Below are 22,482 nucleotides of genomic sequence, written 5' to 3'. Positions count from 1 at the left end.
AAACTAGTCATGTCCTCGTGAACTTGAGCCAGATTATTTGTGTCACTGCAGATGCGCTTGGCTCTGAGGAGCTAACTGTATGGGATTTTCTTTTTGCAGGCGGGTGGATGGCTGGCATTATACCGTAAGTAGCTATGAGAGTCCGTGGACTTATAATGGATTGTGGTGGTGATCTAATTTTGGCTGTTGATGATGAGTTTGAGGTCCAAGAAAGTTACTGAGGTGCTGGAGATTTCATGAGTAAAGTTAAGAGAATCATTGTAGGTGTTCACATGAGAGATGAAGTTGTCGAGATCCTTTCTGTCATCAGAGAATGCCCATAATATCATCGATGTACCTGTTGTATGGCTTAGGAAGATCATAGGTACAAAGCATTTCATCCTCTATGTACCCAACGGTGAGGCAAGCAACACTAAGACCGATTTTTGCACCCATGTCAATGCCTTTGAGTTGCTGATAAAAGTCTCCATTGAACTGGAAAGTATTCATAGAGAGAACTAGTTCAATGAGACGAATCAGTGTTTCTGTTGGTGGATTCCGTTTCGAGCCTATGCGAGTGTCCAAATAATGAGTGAGAGCCTTCATACAAAGATGATGCGGGATAGAGGTGTATAAGGATTATATGTCCTTTGTGAAAAGGTAATTGTCACTGCCGGTAGGAAAGGAGAAGGCTTGAAGACGACGGAGAGCGTGAGGGGAATCTTTTATGAAAGTGTCTAGACTGGAAACCACCAGCGGGCAAGAAGAGTGTCCAAATATTCAGCGATGAGGACTGTTGAGCAAGAATGAGACGAACAAATCGGTCTTCCAGGAGTGTCGGGCTTGTGTATCTTGGGCAACATATAAAAGTTGGCACTTTGTGGACACGGATGGATCATATGCGTAACTGTGTCCGGTAGGTCATTATTTTTTATGAGAGTCTTTGGTAGTATTTGAGATCAGTTTTTGGTTATCTTCAGTGGGATCATCGGCCAGTTTCAGTAAGTTTCAGTGTCGGATAGTTGCCTATTGGCTACATTGATATACAAGTCTTTCATGCACACCACCACTGCCCCGCCTTTATCAGCAGATTTGATAATGTAATCCTGATTAGATTTCAGAGATTCGAGAGTTGTGCGTTCGGTAGACGAAATATTACGTTTCTGAGTAGTCTTGCTATGGAAATGCGGTTCAATATCTTTCCTACATACATTGATGAACTTGTCTAATGTTCTATTCTCACCTGTTGGTGGAGTCCGGAGAGATTGCTTCTGTTGAAGATTAAGAAAATGATCCTGATCAGATGGTTGAGTGGCCTCGTTATCTTGGAAATACCATCTTAATCGCAAACGTCTAAAAAACTCTTTATTTATTTAACCTGTGTGACCAATAAATGCACTGGCGCTATTCTCCATTGGTTCCCCTACTACACTAGTCAGTTGCATAGCCCGAAACAACCACTATAAAACAAATTATGAAATCAGCCACCACTAATTGCAACATTATGCATTTCACATGCGTCCATCTCCCAAACACAAAAACATATCAAAAGTCCCGGACTGAAATCCAAGTAGTGGAACAATGCCTAATTTGCAAAAATTCAAAATGGCCGCTTATGCAAGGGGTGAAATTACCAAGTTCACCAAATCTTGTTTTATAAAAACCATACCAATGTATTTCTCTCGTCATATTTCATGATGGTATCAATCTTTGTCAATTTAAAACTTTTGGTGGCAAATGCGGTATCAAATTGGAGGTAACAAGATGCTACACACGACCGTGTCAATCAAATTGTCATAGCATGAGCAGGTGTAGATTTATGTCGGGTTATGTAAGTCAGAGGTTTCTTCTTGTGTTGTTTTTATGTAAAACATAGAAGGATCACACATCGTGGTTTTTCTAGCAACTTCACACATTCATTTCCGGTCTGCGTTTATTTTGTTTTTAGATGTTTGTAAGAGTAAACTTGGAATGAAAGATGGACGAATTGAAGATAGTCAAATAACTGCTTCTTCTACTTATAACTCACAACGGCACTCTCCGAGTTATGCACGACTCAATCGACCAGGAAATTTCCCCATATCTGTAGGATCGTGGTGTGCTGCAGCTAATAGCCTCAATCAATGGATTCAAGTGTCTTTGGATGGCTCACACTGGGTAGGTGGAATAATAATGCAAGGGAGATCGTCGATGAACGGAGACCCATACGATCAGTATGTTACCGCATACAAAGTGCAGTACAGCGATGATGGCACCAATTGGAGCTACGTAAAGGATGACAACGATCAAGATGTAAGATCATGTTAAAGTTTCTTTCTTTATGTTACATAGCAAATATTAACCCTAGGACTAGGAAGCGGGGTTTGTACTTCCGTCATTAAAAAAAACTCGCGTATTTTACGCCCCAAAGAATTTGAGCTAATCGTAGATCCCTCTTTTGCTCTCATTTTAGTAATAAAATTGTTACCCATCAGCACCCTACCCGGGGGTAGGACCGGCCATCAAAAATTACCATAGACGAGGGTTTAGGATAGATTTCTACAGTAAAATCCATAATTTTTCTTTCGCACTTGTAAAATTATTCCAAGAGATATTGACTTTTTATTGACATGTTAGTTAAAATAGTCACTTCCTTCTACATTCAGGAGAAAATTCGGTGAAAAATCGCACGGTCGTAGAATTTAGCCTATACTTTTGTACATGGCCAAAATTTCAAAATTTGCAAGGTCGAGATCACATTTTGACGTCATAACGACATTATGTGGAGAATGTGTTTGCTTATTTTGGTATCACTTGATAGAAAAGACCCACAGCTATATACATTGGTACCAAATATAATGGTATATCTTTATAATAGACCATTAGGAGAGTTGCAACAACCTCCCCTTCGTTGTCGTTACCAAATATGGCTCTGAATGGCTGGCTCATGCTGGCCCAAATCTGGTGGTATTGATATTTCAAAGTCAATGCCTGTAAATTTTTAGAAGCTTTTACGACAAGAATCCATAACCAACATCACGGTTTTTAAGGGGCACGCCGTCAAATTGAAAATCACAAAATCAGTCAAACTTTCGTCATCAGTCCTGATAAATTTAGAGTACAACTATTGTTGAAATATCAACAGATTTTGATACGAGCCAGTTATATGGTTGTGGTCAATATGGAAAACGAAAATTCCCGGATCATTATACATGTAACTTATTAGTTATTATTAGAAGACAATAATTTCAAAATATGAATCCAAAGAAAATAAATAGATTAATCTAAACATCGTTCATACTCTTCATTCGTTTTTAATCAGTAATTACGGTAACAACCTTCAGTAACGTAACAATAATTTCGCACATCCCAGTCATCAATCCCCAGCAAACACAAAACGTTTTCGACATCATTCGCAAAAGGCTATAAAAGGTCGTCAGAAAACGTTTAAATGTCGGGTTATATAAAGGGTATATTAAGAGTATAAAACGGTTTCATAACCTTAAAAAACTTTTTTTGATAATCTACTGCTCAGCAAACAAAAATGTTTAAATGTCGGGTTATATAAAGGGTATAAAAACGTTTTAATAACATTCTAAAAACATTCTTGAAAACTTGATACAAAACATTCCAAACAGAAAGTTATTTTGGGGTTGAAAAAATATTTTGCGAAAAATGTTTGCCCAAAATATTTGCAATAACGTTTTAAAAACGTTTTCATGACCTTTATATAACCCGATATATAAATGTTATTAAAATGTTTTGAAAAAAAAAACATTTTAAGAACATTTCTGTGTTTTCTGGGTTCAAATATTTTAACGTAATGTTATTTAAGTATTGAGAAAATATTTAGCAAAAATGTTTGCAAAAATAGTTTACAATAACATTTTTTGAAAACATTTAAAATTATTGTTGTAGTTTGTTTTCATACAAAACGTTTTAAAACGTTATCATGACCTTTATATAACCCGACATTTTAATGTTATTAAAACGTTTTTACCTAAACCAAAAGCCAAAATATAACTTATTTAAAACGTTTTTAAAACATTTTTGTGTTTGCTGGGTCTATAGTTTAGTGCACCATTTACACTGGTTGCATCCCGGTTACACATGTCATTTCTTAATGTATAATTTTATAAATAGGACGAATTCATCGGCAATTTTGACCGGGAGACACCTGTAACAAACAAGTTCGAATCACCTGTGCAAGCCAGTTACGTTCGGATCAGACCTACAAGATGGTTTGGTCATATTAGTATGCGGTTTGAGATACTTGGATGTCAAGGTAAAGCTTGCATAGGTTCTAAATTATTGTGTGATTTTTAGAAAATAAAGTAGTTTAGGGAAATCCAAGTAGTTTACAACGGTAACTTGTGAAACTATGACAAAACCGGTGACCACCATATGTCGTTAGAAAACAAAAACCCTACCCCACAAGAACTGTCTTTAAAAAAGACAACGCCATGGATAATTTTGTAATAAAGTAGGCCTACTTGGAATGCTAGTAATTTTTTTTGTGTGGCACAAATAACTGGGTGGAAATATCGTTATTTATTGGTAAATACCACCAATGACATATTAGGAAATACTCAAAAATTTTCATACTTGTAACAAAGGGCTCAATGGAAATCACATCCACCGAGTTTCACGACAATCCAACAATATATATTCAGACGACCTCAAGAATTGCTGCTTTAAGGTGATCATATCAACCACGTTTCATGACAATCCAAATATCTATCATCATTAGTTGTTAAGCTTGATATGACTTTGATGGTTTAAACGCTTAATTGTGATTCACGCACCACGTTTTATTACAATCCGACAATCGATTCTTACTTGACATCAAAATGACCTTGACACGACTTTGAACATTCTGACAACCAAACAATATATACTAAGTGGACCTCAGATGACCTTTAACAAGTTTGTGATCGTCAATATAAATAATCAATAAGCCAAATCGGCATTGGAAATTTTTGGGACACTTTGCCCTCTAGGGAAATTCAGGAAAATTGGTTTTTGTGCGTAAAAAATATAATCTAAAATGTTTTACAAGAATAAAAACAAACCCAAAAAACATGAGTATTTTATATATTAATTATTTAAATATTTTTAATGATAACATTACTACAATGATAAATGAATTAATAATAATTACAGCAACTTTTCCGGTTTGTCAGAGGTCAAATTGTCCCAAAACTGCTCCCAAAAACCGGAAGTTACAATGCTCATTGGGCTTACCTCGGATGACCTTGATCTTACCTTCAACAATTTCGTGCTTACACCCATCATGTCCATAACAACTCTTACAACTTCCTGTAATTCATAACTCCAAATTTCTGTCTTTTTGCCTTTTCTGTTTTAAGTTTACCATCTACCAATATTTAGTATGACTAATTGAATCTCAACATACGAAATGCTTACTTTGTAAACTGATAATACTCTGTGATTATTTATGGATGAAAACTAAGGAAAATGAAATAATATATTAAACATACATTTTGTGCTGAGATCGATGACAATCCATTCACAAATTAAGTTTTTAGGACCTATAATATTTGACATTAATCTCTACTTTTGTAAAATAACTTCGCAGAAAGTATAGTCCTAGCAATCAATACATTGAAAATACAAGATTGGATCGAGTAATCAGTCTTTTTGATTATAATATATGCTAACAGTGAACTGTACATTACGAATAGCTAAATATTTTAAATAAAATGCGATGCTTTTAAGGGATTGCAAGAGCCATATTTTTTCAGTTTTAGCTATTTAATTTTTTTTTAAATGCAGTGAAATATTGGTAAATGGTAATAGACAGAAAAGGCAAAAAGACAGAAGTTTGGAGTTATGAATTAGAGAGTTAAAGGTCAGGTCAAGGTCATCCGAGGTGAATCGAGTGTAAATTGTCAGATTGTCGAACACAGTTATGCACCAAAATTGTTAAAGGTCATCTGAGGTCGAGTAAGTATATATTGTTAGATTGTCAGAACGAATTTTCAAAGTCGTGTCAAGGTCATTTGATGTCAACTGAGCATTGATTGTCGGATGTGTCATAAAATGTGGTGCATATAATCACAATTAAGCGTCAAATACCTCAAAGTCATTATCAAGTATGAAGTAAACCTATTTAGCACACATTTTTAATTCAGCTTCCAACGTGAAAATTCTTGAGTATTTCTCAGTATGTCATTGGTGGTATTAACCCATAAATACCGATATTTCCTACCCGGTTAGTTGTGTCACACACAAAAGAATACTAGCATTCCAAGTACTTGTCCATCGAAAATTATGAAATATGATTTTCATCCGTTTACACTAGCATTGAAATTGATAAATTATCAAATTAGATTGATCTATGATATTGTAAAACGCGTACTAGTTATGTGACCATACACATATGAGCTTACTCCTTCTCATCTGCCTCCATGACCAGATGATCTGAGTCTACTGTTGATACTGCCAACCTTTACTTGATATCTCATCGTCATTTTGAAGTTGCCAGAGAGTTTTATTGATAAAGTGGAATATTACAGTTAAATTTGTACTGACTAATATGACTATGGAATAGTATTGTTTTCGTTGTACAGCTGCAGAATGTACAATAAAACTATCCGCAAAAGACAAATATAGTCTCCGGGAACAAAATAATCAAATCATATTCCGTTTTATTTCTTCTATCACAAGTATACTCATGTCCTGCGCATCAAACAGACTCAAGGTATGGATCTCTTAGCTGGCCTACTACTTTCGCAGGTGAAGCTGAATTTTCAATAGAGACCTGTCCTAATGATACTCAATTACGTAAGTTTGGTTACATTTAGATTATAGATTGCATACTTCTGTAGAACTGGATTTCAAAGTACTTCTAGGGCGTGAGCTGCAAGATATAAGACATCTTAGGAAATCGAATCTCTGAAGTACATATCTTTATCAGAGTTATCTCCAAGTTACAGTACTCAGTCTAAAGGCTCATTTATATTCAAACATTATACCTATGTTGCAAAATACGTGAAGAGCTCCGGTTACGGGACATTGGTGTAGCATTTGGTCTAAACAACTTGATAGTCTTAAGGATACGATACATGATTTACCGACAAGTGACTCATTTCGGAATGCGATCATGAATTTTGAAGAAAAAAAATTCCACAGGCTTCGTTGGGACTCGAACCAGCGATTCTAAACTTCCTTCGATTACGCGTCTAGCGCTTTACCGCTCGGACACCGTGGCAGTTGAGCGGATGAGTGTAATGATAAAAGATAAATCTCATAATGCCATCTTTAGCCTTTTGTTTATTAAAAAAGACGCGTTTTGTAAAGGTAGATTAGCCGTTTTATGCATAAATAGCACGAACATGATGATGAAATTGCGTAAGTCGGGAATTATCTGCGTCGCAATGTTTTGTTTTGGTTTTAGGAATTTGACCTTAAAATTTACGACTTCATGACATTATCATTCGAAATCAACAAAAGATATTTCAACACTATATGTCCTCATTCTATCTCTATAATGTTTTGTACATGTATGTGAAATAGCTTCAACAATGGTTCGCTGCATAATGGTAACAATAGCCTGACCTAAAAAAGGGCGAGAGGTACCATATCTACGGATGCAGGCTAAATTTAAAATTGATATAAAACCTTTGTTTTTTGATCGATTACAAAAATTATTTTTTGTCGTATAAAGAAATTATATCTGGCGTGAATTACACTACAGTTTTTATTCCTAGTGCTCTTTGACTTCAAATAATTTTTTTAATGATAGAGTGAATCCCCTGGCCCTCTATAATTACGCACAAAAGATAGAGTCCCCTTAAATAAGGCGACAACATATTTCTCTTGTTTCATTTGAAGACCTGAGCGCAAGAAGACCGTAAGTCCACTTGGCCCATCAGCATGTATACACTAAAGTTACGTAACGTATAGTTTCTTAGGGCGAATTTCTCGACGGGTGACTTAGCAATTGGCTTGTCTAGCCTCAAGGATTAAGAGGTCGTAAGACCAGGCTTAACTGAAAACGTATTTCCCGAAGCACGGCTACCATAGCCTCGAGGCTTCGTTAGCCCGTGGGCCAGGCTTGTAGGATTAGCCCCAGGCTTCAGTGAAATTTGCATTTCTCGAAATCAGTCTTCTGTAGCCGTAGTCTACGCAAGCCTGTTAGACCAGGCTTACAGCGGCTTTTCTTGGCCCTGCCTCAGAGCAGGTCTTAGGTCGTAAGCCTTGGTCTATTTCAATTGACAAATTATTTAAATTGTAACGCAAAGTTTATCTTTCATATTTTTGACGGTCTTTCAATTAACATGAGTAAGCAGTCGCGTAACTGGGGGGGGGGTGGGAGCGGGGGAGCTCTTGCCACGCCTCCCCCCATGAAAAGGTAAATTAGGCCTACTTCTGAGAGTTATTAATTAACCTCATATTTGGTCATTTTAACCTTAAAAACTCAATTTTTAAGGTTAAATAAATTGCATTTATCCCACTTTTGTACCATTGGCCTATATGTCACCAACTTTAATAGCTTAAATATGGCATTTATACCATAATTATTTTTTAATTCCACCTCCACCCCCCATGTCAAAAAGAAATCTACGCCAATGTTCCGGGGACACATTCCAAGCAGATCCCATAACTCCTCAGACCCACTCCACCCCTTACAAACCCAAACAGCATGAACGATGCCTGCCCCTCATTTATTATGTTTGCCCCCGCTTTCCCCCACCCCACCCCCAAATGAAAATGTCTAGTTACGCCACTGTGGGTAAGTAATTGTTCGATTTAGTTGAACATTTCAGCATTTTATTTTAGTGTTCATTTGAGTTATTTGAATATTTTTTAAGTAGCTGTTGCTATCATCATAAGACCTACTCATTTTGAATGATTTTTTTAACAACGAATATAATTTTTAAAAAATTCTTTCATCATCATCATCATCATCATCATCATCATTATTATTATCATCATCATCATCATATCATCATCTATATGATACCACTATTACAATATTATTTTGGAGTGCCTATATTATACCAGGTTGGACATCAATTTAAAACAATTGGTAAAGATATAGTAAATATTTGACACGAAACAATAATGCATGCAGTATTAAAACTGAATTAGATGCATATAATATTGCTATATCTTCTACTTAAATAATTATAAATATTGTACCAACAGATAACTTCATGTGAGATCTGAGAAGACTACTGATAGCACGTTGGTTGGGGGAATCACAGATTCCTTTCCATTAGGCTTACAGTTTTACCCTTTTTGGGATGCAAAGAAAAAATCACGAGTATAAAGCATAGACGTATCATTCATACAAGTTGGACTCATAAAAAGCCAAGTGGAAATAAAATAATACATAAAAGACACAAAAACAGACACAATATTCTTGCATCAAGTTGTGTACGGTATAAGCCCAAGCACAAGACTGCGGGTCCAGGCTAGTCTTTGCGCTGGGAACATCGCGATAATGAGACGGCAACCTTGTTAGTACGGTAAACCGTGAGGACCGCAGCTTATGTACATCTACCTCCAACAGCCTATACAATTAAGTCGCTGGTTGAAAGGGACGAGGTTGTCAAGCGTTAAGCCTGGAAGGCCACTAAGCCTTGGTTGAATTTGCGTTGAAGAAATCCGGCTAGAGTTAAGACTCGGGCTTCGAGAGCGGGCTAGGCTTAGTAGCCTCAAGGCCACCTTAAGACTACGGCTTAATAAGACTCCTGTCGGGAAACTCGCCCTATGGGTTTTATAATGTTTAATACATGTTCCAGGGTAAAAACATCATGAAAGGTTGTGAAAGATATGTTTTGACCCCTGAACATGTATAAAACATTACCAAACTATAGTGGACTTACGGTCTTCTTGCGCTCAGGTCTTCATTTTCAGTTGTTTTTATCATTTCCCATTTCAGTTGGTTCCCCGATTGCTTTTCGGCACTGCGATTTTGATGATACCGTGGGAGCTTCATTTCCACAAGGCGTGTGGAAATCTGTTACAGTTCTTGGATGTGGCGACACAAAACAGAATGCAACGGTATTTATTTTCTTGTTGTTTTCTTGTCCGACTCCGGAAAACATAACCAGTCTCGGTCGTCAGGAAAACAAACACATTGTTTATCCGCCTTACTGTTATTATTTAGGGTTATGCAGCTGGTCCTTAGTTTTAGGAAACATATTTTACACAAAAGTGCCGTTAGTCCTCTAAAAGACACATGGGTTAACATAGGGCCCTCTCCAGCCAACACAAAACACAGAAAACGTTTTATTGTCGGGCGGGTTATAGAAAGGGTATAAAAACATTTTAACAATGTTAAAAAAAAACATTTATGAAAACATGATGCAAAACATTTTAACGTAATGTTATTTAAGAGTTCACAAATGCTTTTACAAAAGTGTTTGCCAAAAATATTTTACAATAACATTTTTTTTGTTAATAACAGTTTTAAAACATGTTGTGATCTGGGTCGGACTTTCAGACTTTTTAAATAATTCCCGACATTAATACTGTTAAGGTGTTTTCAATGGGACATGGGCAATAAAAAGATTTGAGCATTTTAGAAATTTGACCCCCAAGTAACCTTTGACCCCATTCTTGGACTCCCTGTAGCGGATTGTTTTATTGCCTTTGACAAATAGAAAACACCTATAGAGGCCAACCTTTTACACGCCATGTCGCTTGAAATGGCTTGAAATCTTAGTCTGTGGGCGTTTGCGGCATTTAAATCCAGTTCGTTGTTTGTTTGTTTTCTGTCACAAATTGCGGGACTTACAAATCAACAATAATCAATACGTGTATTATCACTTGAAAGGATGTTGAAAGGTTTATCTAACCTATTTTCTTATCGTTTCGTCATCTTCGCCGTCACAACGACGATGTAGATCCTAACAGAGAGTGATATAGAGGCGGTCGCCAGGAAACTGCAACACTTTACCCAAATGATGGGAATTGCTGATACAAATGACGTTCACGCTGTGGCATGGATGGTTCGGAACATCGCGTTTACAGAATCTTCGTCTGTGAAGGTATTGTTATCTATAAATTGTCATTTACAATACAGCTCACACCAGTAGCGGCGTACCCAAGATGTGCCTGGGGTGGGGTAGAAAGGGGGCAAGCCAAAATTTGACGAAAATGGGCATGAGATTGAAATATTCTAACAATTACCATGATTACGCCGGCCATCATCCCACAAAGGGACAGGGGAAGGCCATACAGGGGACAGTTCCCCTTTTCTACACCACTGGCACACAATAATCTTATCTGGTGAAATAAGATACCAATACCATGTGTCTTGTATTGGTATCTGCTTAAAAGCAGCAGGTGTAATTATTCTTTTTTTTTCTTTCAGGTTTTGAGCTATTTAACGCAAGCTATCAACAAATTAGTAGACTCCGTTGATCCGTTTATGAATCAAACAGAATCAGGCGATTTTGCGCAATCAACTTCATATATAGTACAAGGTTTAGAAAAACAAGTTGAAACAACATTACTGGAACAAGATGAGGTAATTCAGTGTGTCCCAGAAAACCCTTAACATGTTTTAAAATCATAAATTACAACTATTTTTTATATTTATATAAACACTTAACAAAAAGAAACTTGTTTAAGTTATCTGATTAAAAGTAAGAAAAAGATGATACAATTAATATTAATGTGTGGAGAATTTGTTAGCTACCGATGTACCTCCTCATTAATTTTATTGATTTAAGAAAAATTATTTCGATTTAAAAAGATGTTGACATATTTGCAATAAGCTGGATACGTGTTTATGAAACACATTGTATACTAGCCTAAAATGATAATAAACACTCTGGGTGATTGTATCAAGGAGATCATTGTAGTTCGGAAGCCTACTCGTACCCTTCGTTCATCGTCTGAAGTGCTTCTAAAACCACCGCCAGTTACATCACTCAAGACTGCTACATACGGCTATCGCGCATTTTCGTCATCCGCGCTGTCACTTTGGAACAAACTCCCACCATTCATTCGCGGTTCAAAATCTATTGAAAGTTCAAGACCAGCTTAAGGTTATTAATTATTTTAAACTGTTGTGATGTGGTAGTTCACAGCATCTTACGAATGGTAGTGAGCTTTGGCAAAAACTGCATTGCTCAATTCATGGCGAGTGTGTAGAAGAATTAAAATATCACAGATATACTTTTATAGGTGCTGCGGTTCTTGAGTTACGTTGTAAAGAGGGCTGAAACAACAACACTTTTGTAAAACGTACATAACTCATTAACAACAATAAATTAATCAAGTTTGCAAAGTATACGATTTGTAGAATGAACTTTTGCAAAACATCAATGTGTTATTTTTCAATAATATATTGATCTTCATAATGAAAATCGATTTTTAGGTTGCTTCGACCAACAATACCTCGTCTACCCTTAAAAACGCATTTATTCACGCTGCCAGATTAATCTGATTTCACAGTTTGGGGTTTTATATATTGATGTACCTAGCTGTTATACAACCATTTTTCATGTATAGGTTTATTTAATTTGATTACCCTGCCGATTTGTCATCTTACGGAGCAAGTTGCTGTTGCACTTGTTGAGAGTGATGTGCTGGTAACCTCTCCTCTCCAGGGATTTTTCTACGTCATTGTTGTGCCGGGCACATCGCTTTTTATCATTCTCGTGAATTTAGCCCGTATCATGTATATGTTTATTTCATTTGATTACCCTGCCGATTTGTCATCTTACGGAGCAAGTTGCTGTTGCACTTGTTGAGACTGATGTACTGGTAACCTCTTCTCTCCAGGGATTTTTCTACGTCATTGTTGTGCCGGGCACATCGCTTTTATCATTCTCGTGAACTCAGCCCTAGTGTTTCAGGGAGTATGTTGCTGTTGCACATACTGAGAGTGAAGTGCTGGTAACCTCTCCTCTCCTGGGTTACCATTTTCCTGTTATTGTGCTGGTCACGCGTCTTCACATTCCCAAAGTTATTTTAATTTGTGCTATTTCTGTAAATATGTTACTTTTAAATATGTACTTTGTTTTTGTATATCCTAATTTATATTGTTGAAGTAATATTTGACTCAATATACTCGTAAATGTAAATTGGTTTTGTATTATCTTGCTTATCTTACGGTGTTTAATATATTGCTTGGGGTATTTTATTTGTTAATTAAATCAACTCCCATGGTGCTGGTCACGCTCTCTTTGTATCTATGTTTTGATATTTGAAACTATGTGCTTTGATCTTTTATAATGTTTTTGCTTGTGTCAGATATATGCTTGTTATTATAATGTTTAAGTTAAGTATATCTGTATTTGTAGCTTAAGGTATTTTATTTGTTCATCGCCCAGAGGCTATCAGCGTTGGGCGCTATATTAAGTCTCTCTTATTATTATTATTATTGTTGTTAAATTAGTTAAATCTAATGTATCTGTATTTACAATTGAACAATAAACTTATCAAAATTGTGGTAAAATTAACGTGACTACTTTTTTCTCTTAAAGATAAAACAAGTGTCTTCATCTCTGGCTGTTTTGGGAGTAAACATCAGAAATAATGCGGTGAGCCCCGTGCAATTTAGTGTGTTTGAACAAACCGCCAGAAATGATTCGGTCGAATTCCTAAATGCTACAGCCACGATACAGAAAAACAAATCAGGAGACGAAGAATTAGGAACACCAGCTGCATCTATTTATATACCTGTTGGCGCAATCCCGTCAGCAATAGGTAAATAGTACATACAGAAATAACAATAGATATACCGTAATATATACATTTGGCAGTTAACGAAACAACATCAAAAAGGGGACCAGAAATTATGGCTTCTCGGGCACAGCCAGTGTGAAAAGCACTGATATCTAGTTAGCTTAACCCATATCTAATGGTCATAGCGCACAATATACAAACATATTCACTTACTGTTGGCAACCTTTTTGTCATGATTTAAATCACTTCAATTCTATTGAATTAATTGGTAAATGATTATTCAAATACGGTATTTTATCAAGACTAATTCGTCGGATAAGTTAAAAAGGTCACGTTTGCCATTATTGTCGAAATTGAGTTTTTGGTGGATTTTGACAATAATCAGTGATAACATTAAACAAGTTAAATGTGCATATGTTACAAGTCCTAAAAGCAATTGATTAAGTTTTAATTAACTTAAATGAATAATTTCAACTTTTTAAACATAAATATGCTTTTCCTACAAAATACAAAATGGTTGATATGACTTTCTTGTACTAACACGACGATTTGTTCTGTTTTTATTTGTCTCAAAGCAAAAGCAGGTTTCCTGGCATACAACGATGATTTCTTATTTCGCTCAAATCGTCTGAGGTCTGAGAGGTTTGAGGTTTATGGACCAATCATTGGCACAACAATCGATGCTTCAAATTTGTATCAGCCTGTCATCATAGAAATAAAAAGACGCTCAGATGGAGACCAAAATGAAAACCACTTTACACTGGTAAACACGTTCAAGGATTTTACTTATCGCTATGTCTCACCTCATTTTAAGGACTGTGTATTTGTCTTTTTCTTCAAAAACGGAATTTGACATTTCTTTTTATATTTCCAATCAAATCACAATCATCATCATCAACAACAACAACAACAACAACAACAACAACAACAACAACAATAATAATAATAATAAAATAATAATAATAATAATAATAATAATAATAATAACAATAATAATCTTCTTTTCGTGCAAGGTGACCTGTCCATTTCCATTTCGCTACCTTGAGTTTCCATTTCGCTACCTTGAGTTTGACTTGAGTTTGACGTCTTATTTCTGTGTTCTTAATTTTATCTCTATAAGGTAATGTGTAGCATCTTCCTTTCCATTGCTCTTTGGGCTGTTTGTAGTTTCTGTTCCAGGTACTTAGTTGTTGTCCATGTTTCAGCCCCATATGTCATTGTTGGCAATACACACAGGTTAAACATTCTACTTCTCAGATGCATTGGTAACTTTTTATCATATAGAATGTCCTTGAATCTTCCAAAACAACTCCAACCTGCCTTTATTCTGATCAAAACTTCTTCCCCGGTGTTGTCCTCCATCTTCACTGTTTGGCCAAGATATTTATAACCATCCACCTTTTCGATAACATCGCCTTCAACTACAATGACGTCTTCTGACTGGTGGTTTGTCTTCTCAATAAGTTGATTGATGGCATGCAGATGGTCTACTATTGAATATCCACTTCTGAAGCCTATCTGTTCTTTTGGTTGGTTTTCATCAAACACTCCTTTTATTCTGTTCTGTATTATCCTTGTGAAATTTTTTTACACATGTGATAACAGGCTGATATCAGTGTTTGTAATTTGCTATATGTTAATGTTAAATACTCATGATTATAGTACAATATTATATTTAAATTGATTGATTCATTATATTTGTGTTTAAATTTTTTGGCTACAGATCCTCGTTTTGTTTTTGTTCTGTTTTAATTTGTGTAATTTAATTATAAAGGGGTTTCAGCATTTACAAGCTTAGCTTATCGTTGTACCTCCTCCATCGTGTTGTACTTTTTATAATTATTGTATTTTGTTGTAATTTTTGATGGAAATAAAATAAATCTGATTGATTGATTGATTGATAGGTCTGTAGTTTTTAAGTCTGTTTTTTTTTCACCTTTCTTGTAAAGGAGAATCACTTTTGCATCTTTCCAGCAAACTGGTACCCTTTTTTCATCCAATATTTGATTATAGAGTCCAACTACATGTTGAGTGATCCCCTCTCCTCCAATCTTGATTATATCACTAGTAATGTCACCTGTTCCTGGTGCTTTGCTATCTTTCATCTGCTTTACAGCCATTTCCACTTCTCTTTGTGTTATACTTAGGGTGGCTGACATGTCTGGTGATATTGTATTTGGTTTTGCCTCATTTGATTTGGAACTATACAGGTCTTGCTAAAAGTCTGCGCATACATTAAGTGTCTCTTGTCTGTCATTTGTTATGACACCGTCTTTTTGTCTCATTTGGTGCATTCTTGATTTCTTCCGGTTCAGCTTTGCAATATGCTGAGGTCCTCTTTCACTTCTTAGAATGATTTCTATTTGCTCTTTTCTCTTCTTTCTGCTCCTCTGTCTACGTTTTTTTTCCTTACAGTTTTGACGAGCGCTCTATGTTCACTCTTTTCGGATGTTGAATTGTCGATAATTTATCTCAATTCTTTCCTCCTTCTGTCCAGGGCCTCAATCTCTTTGTCCTCCTCAATTGTTTGCTTCCTCCTCTTCTCTTGTGGAGCTACTTCTGCTGCAACTTCCATCACAGTGCTGGATATAGCTTGGTATTTTTGGTCTAAATCCAACTCGTCAATGTCCAAACCCTCAAAGCGATTTTTCAATTCCAACTGGAATTCTGACCTCTTCTGTCTTAGTCGTAGGATGTTAATATTGCTTTTCTTTTCATTTCAGATAAATTTTAGTCCGGCTAGTCTTTTGCTGATATGAAATTTAGCCCTCACCATTCTGTGATCACTTCCTATATCAACCTTTGTGATAACTCCACAGTCCTGGATAATTCTGAGAATAAAGTCTAGTTGGTTTCTGGTGTGTCCATTGGGGCTTCCGCATATCCAATAGCGGTTTTTGTTTTTCTTGAAGAAAGTGTTGCCTATAACCAGCTTATGCTGTGCTGCAAATTCCAGAAGCATTTCACCTCTTTTATTTCTCTGTCCACAACAAAATGTTCCTATGGTTGCCATTCTCCTACTTTGGCATTAAAATCGCCCATAACAATGGTATACTTTCCTTTATTGGCTACTATTGCCTTACTCACGTCTTCGTAGAATATAATAACACTACCAACATCAAACTGTTCAAAAATAAAGATGTGTAGATTCTCATTCATCTGGCTATGTTGAAATTAAGATTGAATTTGAATCTAGTCAACCAGACGTACCTATTTGTGACAGACGAACCAACGTCGCGAGCATCGCTGGTTTGAAAGAGGTTTGAGAGTGAAAGAGGTGTGCAATTAAAGCTACTTCAACCGTTCGTGTGAGATTAGTCGGAGAAAAGTTTCTCTCGGCTGGGACAGAATCATTAAAGATATATTTCATTTATTATCATCTAGACCAGAAGTGACTGGTATCACAACGGAGCTGCAGACTGAAGGTTTTAGTCGCAACGTCGGTACATTCATCAAAAATTGGTACATCTTCTTGACTAATAGATTCAAAATAAAATCTCAATGTTCAGAAGTTATATCAGTACTTTTGTTGTATCATTTCCAATATATTTTCCTACCGCAGAAATCGGTTTCGCCAAGGTGCGTGTTTTGGGACTTCCTACTGGAGAATGGAATCGGTGATTGGTCAGAAGAAGGATGTCAATATGTTGAAACGAAGGATGACGTCATAAAATGCCTCTGCTTTCATATGTCTACATTTGCAGTGTTAGAAGTAGGCTAGGTTTCAAACAAATATATTTTACAAGCTGTAAAGCAAATGAGACGATATAATACTTGCGAACTATGTGTATAATCCTTAAAGTAGAAGAGACCAACCACCTCGTGCACTGGTTGGCAATTGTGGTCGAAGAATCATTTTTTTTTCGTAACTGAATACATTTGTTTCATATTAGTTGGTCAATATTGGCAATATGGTATTTTTTCCGTGATATAAGATCGATTATTTGCAAAGAGAACCTAACAGAACAAAGTTATTTCTTTGGAACAAGGGTTTTTCATCTATACTAAGTAGTTTGAAGTGATGTTTATTCCCGGGGTTTATTCTTCCATGACTCCCAGTGGGGAAAGGAGCATATTTCATCCAAACCGATTTAAAAGGGCATTCAAATTTTGTTCAAGTTTATTATTGTTCAATAAATTTAATAAAGGAATATTTTGTATCCACATTTTATCACTAGGATGTTACTGACTTAGCTTCTGCTGAACAACACACGACTCGTCGTGTATTGGTGATGTCACCGGGTACAAAATTGGCAATTTCTATCACTCTTATGGCTATTGGGCTAACGTTCTTGGTATTTGTAGGATTTAGGTAGGTATGGCAGGACAATGGTATGATTTCTTTTGAAACTAAAATAATGGCTGTAGTAATAATAATAAAACATTCAAACGCCGTGTGTTAACAGAGACACAGTGACGTAGCCATGGAGCCGGAATTGCACCTGTTTCACTGTATGCACAAAAGCATATATTCCAGCAACTATTCCAGGGGGTACGCAGTGACTTCGAACCATAGTCAAACTCATCGAGATGAGAGTATAATGCATCCCCATGAGAGTATAATGCATCCCCATGAAGCGTATTCTGGGATAGAGGAAAATGGTCTATTATGCCTACCGCCTATATTTTTGTAAACCTCCCAAAACCAATGCAACCCCATGAATAGCATATGATGGGATAGACATGATAAGAGGGAAATTGACTATATGCCTACGGCCCATATTTTTGTAAACCTCTCATTACATTTTTATAGACAACTTCGGGAAACCAAGGCGTATCATACATTGAGCAATTTTTGCGTGGCAGTTTTCATGTTGTACCTAATTTATGTATCTGGAATCGACGCCACAGCTTATTCCACTAGTTGTATATTGGTGGCTGCTCTCTTGCATTATTTTACGTTGGTATCACTACTTTGGCTTGCTACTGAGATTCGATATATTTACGAAGATTTGAAAAGTCACAGAGAGGCGATATCTGCGCTTCTCCAGCCGAAGTCGCTATTGAAAGCTTACTTGGTATCGTGGGGTGAGTCAAATATAAATGATATTATGCTACTTACAATCTCAACACAAAATTAAGACGTACCTCACATTTTCGGTCACAACATTCATCTTCATCCGGAGACTAGCAACCGACGTTCGGAATCAGTGACCTTTTGAACCCTTGACCCCAAAACTTGACCATACACTCTTGGCAACTTGTATCAACTTGTATTTCAACTGGTTGTAATGTTCATTCAAATCATATCATGTCTTTCTTCTCGGTTTTGTCTTTGGGTGAGACAAGTATCTGCCTCAGAGTTTGAGTGGATTTCAAGCAAACTCTTGATTCCGTAACTGCCGAATATTCTTCGTAGGACTTCGGCTTGATTCCGTAACTGCCGAATATTCTTCGTAGGACTTCGGCGGTTCCCTTTAATACTTCCTTTTATCTCAAACTTTGCATTGTTTTTGTTGCTGTTCTTGGATTTAGCTTGATGATGGTCAGTCAAAGTTGTGACTGAAATTTTGAGGTAGACCTATTTTTCAGCAAAACCACAGAGATGAACTTTCATGCTGATATTATTGCCGTCAGCTTTATTTGTCCAAACTACTAAGGTGGTATCAATCGTTCCAAAACTGATTGTAACATCATGTTTATTTGCATCTACAGGAATTCCCATGGCTGTGGTACCAGTTACTATGCTAATTAGCTTCGAGGACTACCAAAATAACAAAAAGTAAGAAATATTATTAAATAATACAACTTGAATGTTCAAGCAGATACATTTTCATCAGCTCTGGATATGAATCATTTATTTTAATCAAAATATTTAACCTTTTAATATTTAGCTAACGTCTAGATAAGACGTATTTGAATAATAATTGTTACTGGAAGTATGTAAACTTCAGGTATTGTCAATATTGTCTTCCGCATTTATTATTGCTTTAATTCTTATATAGCTGTGCCATGAATGTGGGTCCTGCGTTGTTGTTTGGAGCTGTGGTACCCGTCGCATTGATTGTTCTTCACAATGTAGTTACCTTTGCTACTGCCTTCTTTGATTTGAGAAAGCGGCCATTCAACGTTGGAAGCGAAAGTGATACTACCGTTGATGCCGCATTCGTAAAAGCTCGAAGTGTCTCGCAAAGATTGTACGCCGCCATTGGTGTCTGTGGAGTCTACACATTATCGATAGGTCTTGGCTATCTTCATCTTATCGATCCGCAGATTATTGCGTTCCGGATCTTGTTCTCAATTAGCTCAGTGATCACTGGTCTTGTTATCTTGGGAGTGTTTTGCGTCTATCTCGAAGAAATACGCAATGTTGTGGTACCGAACAGATGCCGCAGACGATCACCAGCTATAGAAGCTCCGCTTTCGTTCCAGAATATTGCATACGATATGAAAGGTCTTGAAGAGGAGGACCCAGCTGAACAAGCCGACAAAGAAAACTAGAACTTGGAAACGGAGGTTTATAGCTAAAATATGTAAAATATTATTTGGTTTGGTATTAGCTTATGCTTGCTCAAATAGGAAACGTTATTTTGACTCAAATGTCACAAATATGCGTTGACACTGCAAATTTTTATAACCTTATCATCAAGCTTATACACTTGCAAAATAGTAGACTATAAAGTTCATGTTTACCATGTTTCATTGAATATTTTGAAAGGGATCGGGTAGTCGCAGGTCATGACAAAGATGTTTTATTAATAATGTGTATAAAATAGCCAATGATTTATTTTAAAGTATGATCTTAATAGTAATGAGATGTTGCAAAGCATATACACATTTATAGTATAATTATAAAGTAATGTAATGATTTATAGTTTTCTATTTGAGTGGTAGATGAGTTAACAAAACTCTGAAGTGTGGGTTTATGCTTCTTCAGCCATGCAATTTTCACAGAACTGCGTTCATATAGCTTGCTAGCTACTTAAGACAAATTATAATGTAACATATATAGTAATAGTGCAGTTAGTAGATTTAATACAAAAGTCACAAGACTTACTATTTGCAGAGCTGTGGTAGCTTGCGACCTGTATCTACAGGTCTTCTGTAGCTACTGCATAGATTATTCCACTTTACTTGACACTTGACTACCATATGTTAATTGGTTTTTGTAAGAATTCTCACACTATCCAAATCGATGCTATGGTGCTCCTTAGTGGTGTGTTCAACAACCGGGGAAGTGGGATGTTTATGTTTGATTACACATGTTCTTAATGGTCTGGCACTTTCCACCTACAAAGTAATAGTTGTTTTTTTAATTTTGAAAGTACCTCGCAAATTTGAATGCGTTTGTTGTTACTTACACATGTTCCAACTTAAATCTATGAGTAAACTGTCAAATTCGCCCTATTTGTAGTAAAATTGCTTGTAACTTTACTTCTTGGGGTCACATTGGATTCAATGTGGTGTCATAATGTGCAGAATTAGATCTTTTAAAAAACAAAATTTCCCAATATTGTTCAGTTTTGAAATTGTGATTATTTTTCCAAGTGTAAGAATACTTTATTGGCGCAGTATAGTATAGTATAGTATAGTACAATCTTTATTTAATCACAGAACTCATTCAACAATAAGAATCACAGTAAACATGATATTGAGCATCATATATATTTACAATCAATAATGGAACATAAAAATCATGAAAAACATTTGTTAAAAACGCGCACAATTCATAATGAAAAGAGTGACAACTTCATACTATTGGCCAGAGTGAATGTACATTTACCTATATAGAGAGGTCAGCGTGACGTCACACGTAGGGCAAATGTCCTGTATGTTCAGTGGCGTAGCGTGGGTCATCATATTGAAGGGGGTACCGACCATGATTGGGGGCACTGGGTCTGATTGAGGGGGCACAGGCCGTTTTCGGCAATGAAAATGCTAATGAGCATTCGGGCCATCAAAAAAAATCTGAAATAGATACTAAATACTCATGCTCCGGGGGTGTCAGGCATTACAATGAATTGCCTCATGATACTGAATATCTTACTTAAATCTGAAGTAACTGGACTTGAAGAATGATTAAAGCTCTACTTTATAATAATTATTAACAAAAGTGTATTTTGTTTCATTTAAACACTGAATTTGTCTCCTTTTTTAATTTGTGACGGCGAACCTGGTGAAAAATTATGTTTATCAAACACTGGATGTTGTTTTTCTCTCTGTTTATCCCAATATCAGGGTTAGTCTTGTTGGTCAAAATCCATACCAAAGTATTTTTCTCATCCTAAGGATTAAAGACATTATAGTTTGATCTACCTGCACTGTACCATTCTCAAGTTATAAGCATTGAGGTAAAATGCTCAATTTTAGGGCATCTATAGGATCAAATCTGAAAAATGCCACGATATCAGCAAAACTGGTCTCAAATTCTTTGTCATGTAAAAATGAGTCAAAAAAAGACTAGATCGCACATTCTAGAATACTGTTAACTGGGAAATACGACAAAAAAGTAACGATGCATTTTAGACGGTGCAAACTATTGTTTTCTGATTTCTCTTTACATGATAAACCACTTAAGACCAGTTTCGTTCAAATCTGAGCGCTTTGCAGTTGTTTACACCTGCAGGCCCTAAAATGGGACCTTTTGGGCATTTTTGTTTATAACTTGAGAACAGTACGTCGCAGGAAGTGCAATATAAAGTGTGTTTTTTTCTTTTGATGGAAGGAATATTGTTTTTAGTCATTGATCAACTTTGAAATTTGACCCCTGTGTTACCCTTTGAATCCAAAACTCACCCAAAAAAGCTCTCAAAGACATCACTTTAAAAATTCCCACCAAAACCTGCGAAATCAGTTTCCTCTGAAGAAGAAAAATCTTGGTGCCAAGAGTGTATCAGAAAAACATGAAAC

The 22,482-nt window shown here is 36.2% G+C and overlaps 1 protein-coding gene across 1 annotated transcript in view; it reads left to right on the top strand.

Annotated features, from left to right (window-relative positions):
* The window catches only part of LOC140165692 (uncharacterized), a 48,875-nt gene extending 27,822 nt beyond the window's left edge, over positions 1-21,053 (top strand). Inside the window, exons 18-30 of the mRNA XM_072188998.1 lie at positions 1,928-2,271; positions 4,102-4,243; positions 6,649-6,765; positions 9,872-9,993; positions 10,839-10,982; positions 11,309-11,464; positions 13,431-13,653; positions 14,208-14,395; positions 17,195-17,344; positions 17,811-17,944; positions 18,386-18,660; positions 19,288-19,354; positions 19,578-21,053. Coding sequence (XP_072045099.1) covers positions 1,928-2,271; positions 4,102-4,243; positions 6,649-6,765; positions 9,872-9,993; positions 10,839-10,982; positions 11,309-11,464; positions 13,431-13,653; positions 14,208-14,395; positions 17,195-17,344; positions 17,811-17,944; positions 18,386-18,660; positions 19,288-19,354; positions 19,578-20,073 — 2,558 coding nt within the window. The 3' untranslated portion in view covers positions 20,074-21,053. The remainder of the gene's footprint in view (positions 1-1,927; positions 2,272-4,101; positions 4,244-6,648; positions 6,766-9,871; positions 9,994-10,838; positions 10,983-11,308; positions 11,465-13,430; positions 13,654-14,207; positions 14,396-17,194; positions 17,345-17,810; positions 17,945-18,385; positions 18,661-19,287; positions 19,355-19,577) is intronic.
* Positions 21,054-22,482: the final 1,429 nt, after the last annotated feature.

This window comes from Amphiura filiformis, chromosome 12 (genome assembly GCF_039555335.1).
Source record: "Amphiura filiformis chromosome 12, Afil_fr2py, whole genome shotgun sequence".
Classification (NCBI taxonomy): Eukaryota; Metazoa; Echinodermata; class Ophiuroidea; order Amphilepidida; family Amphiuridae; genus Amphiura; species Amphiura filiformis.
Note: the sequence above shows the minus strand (reverse complement) of the source record. Positions and strands in the feature narration are given on the sequence as shown.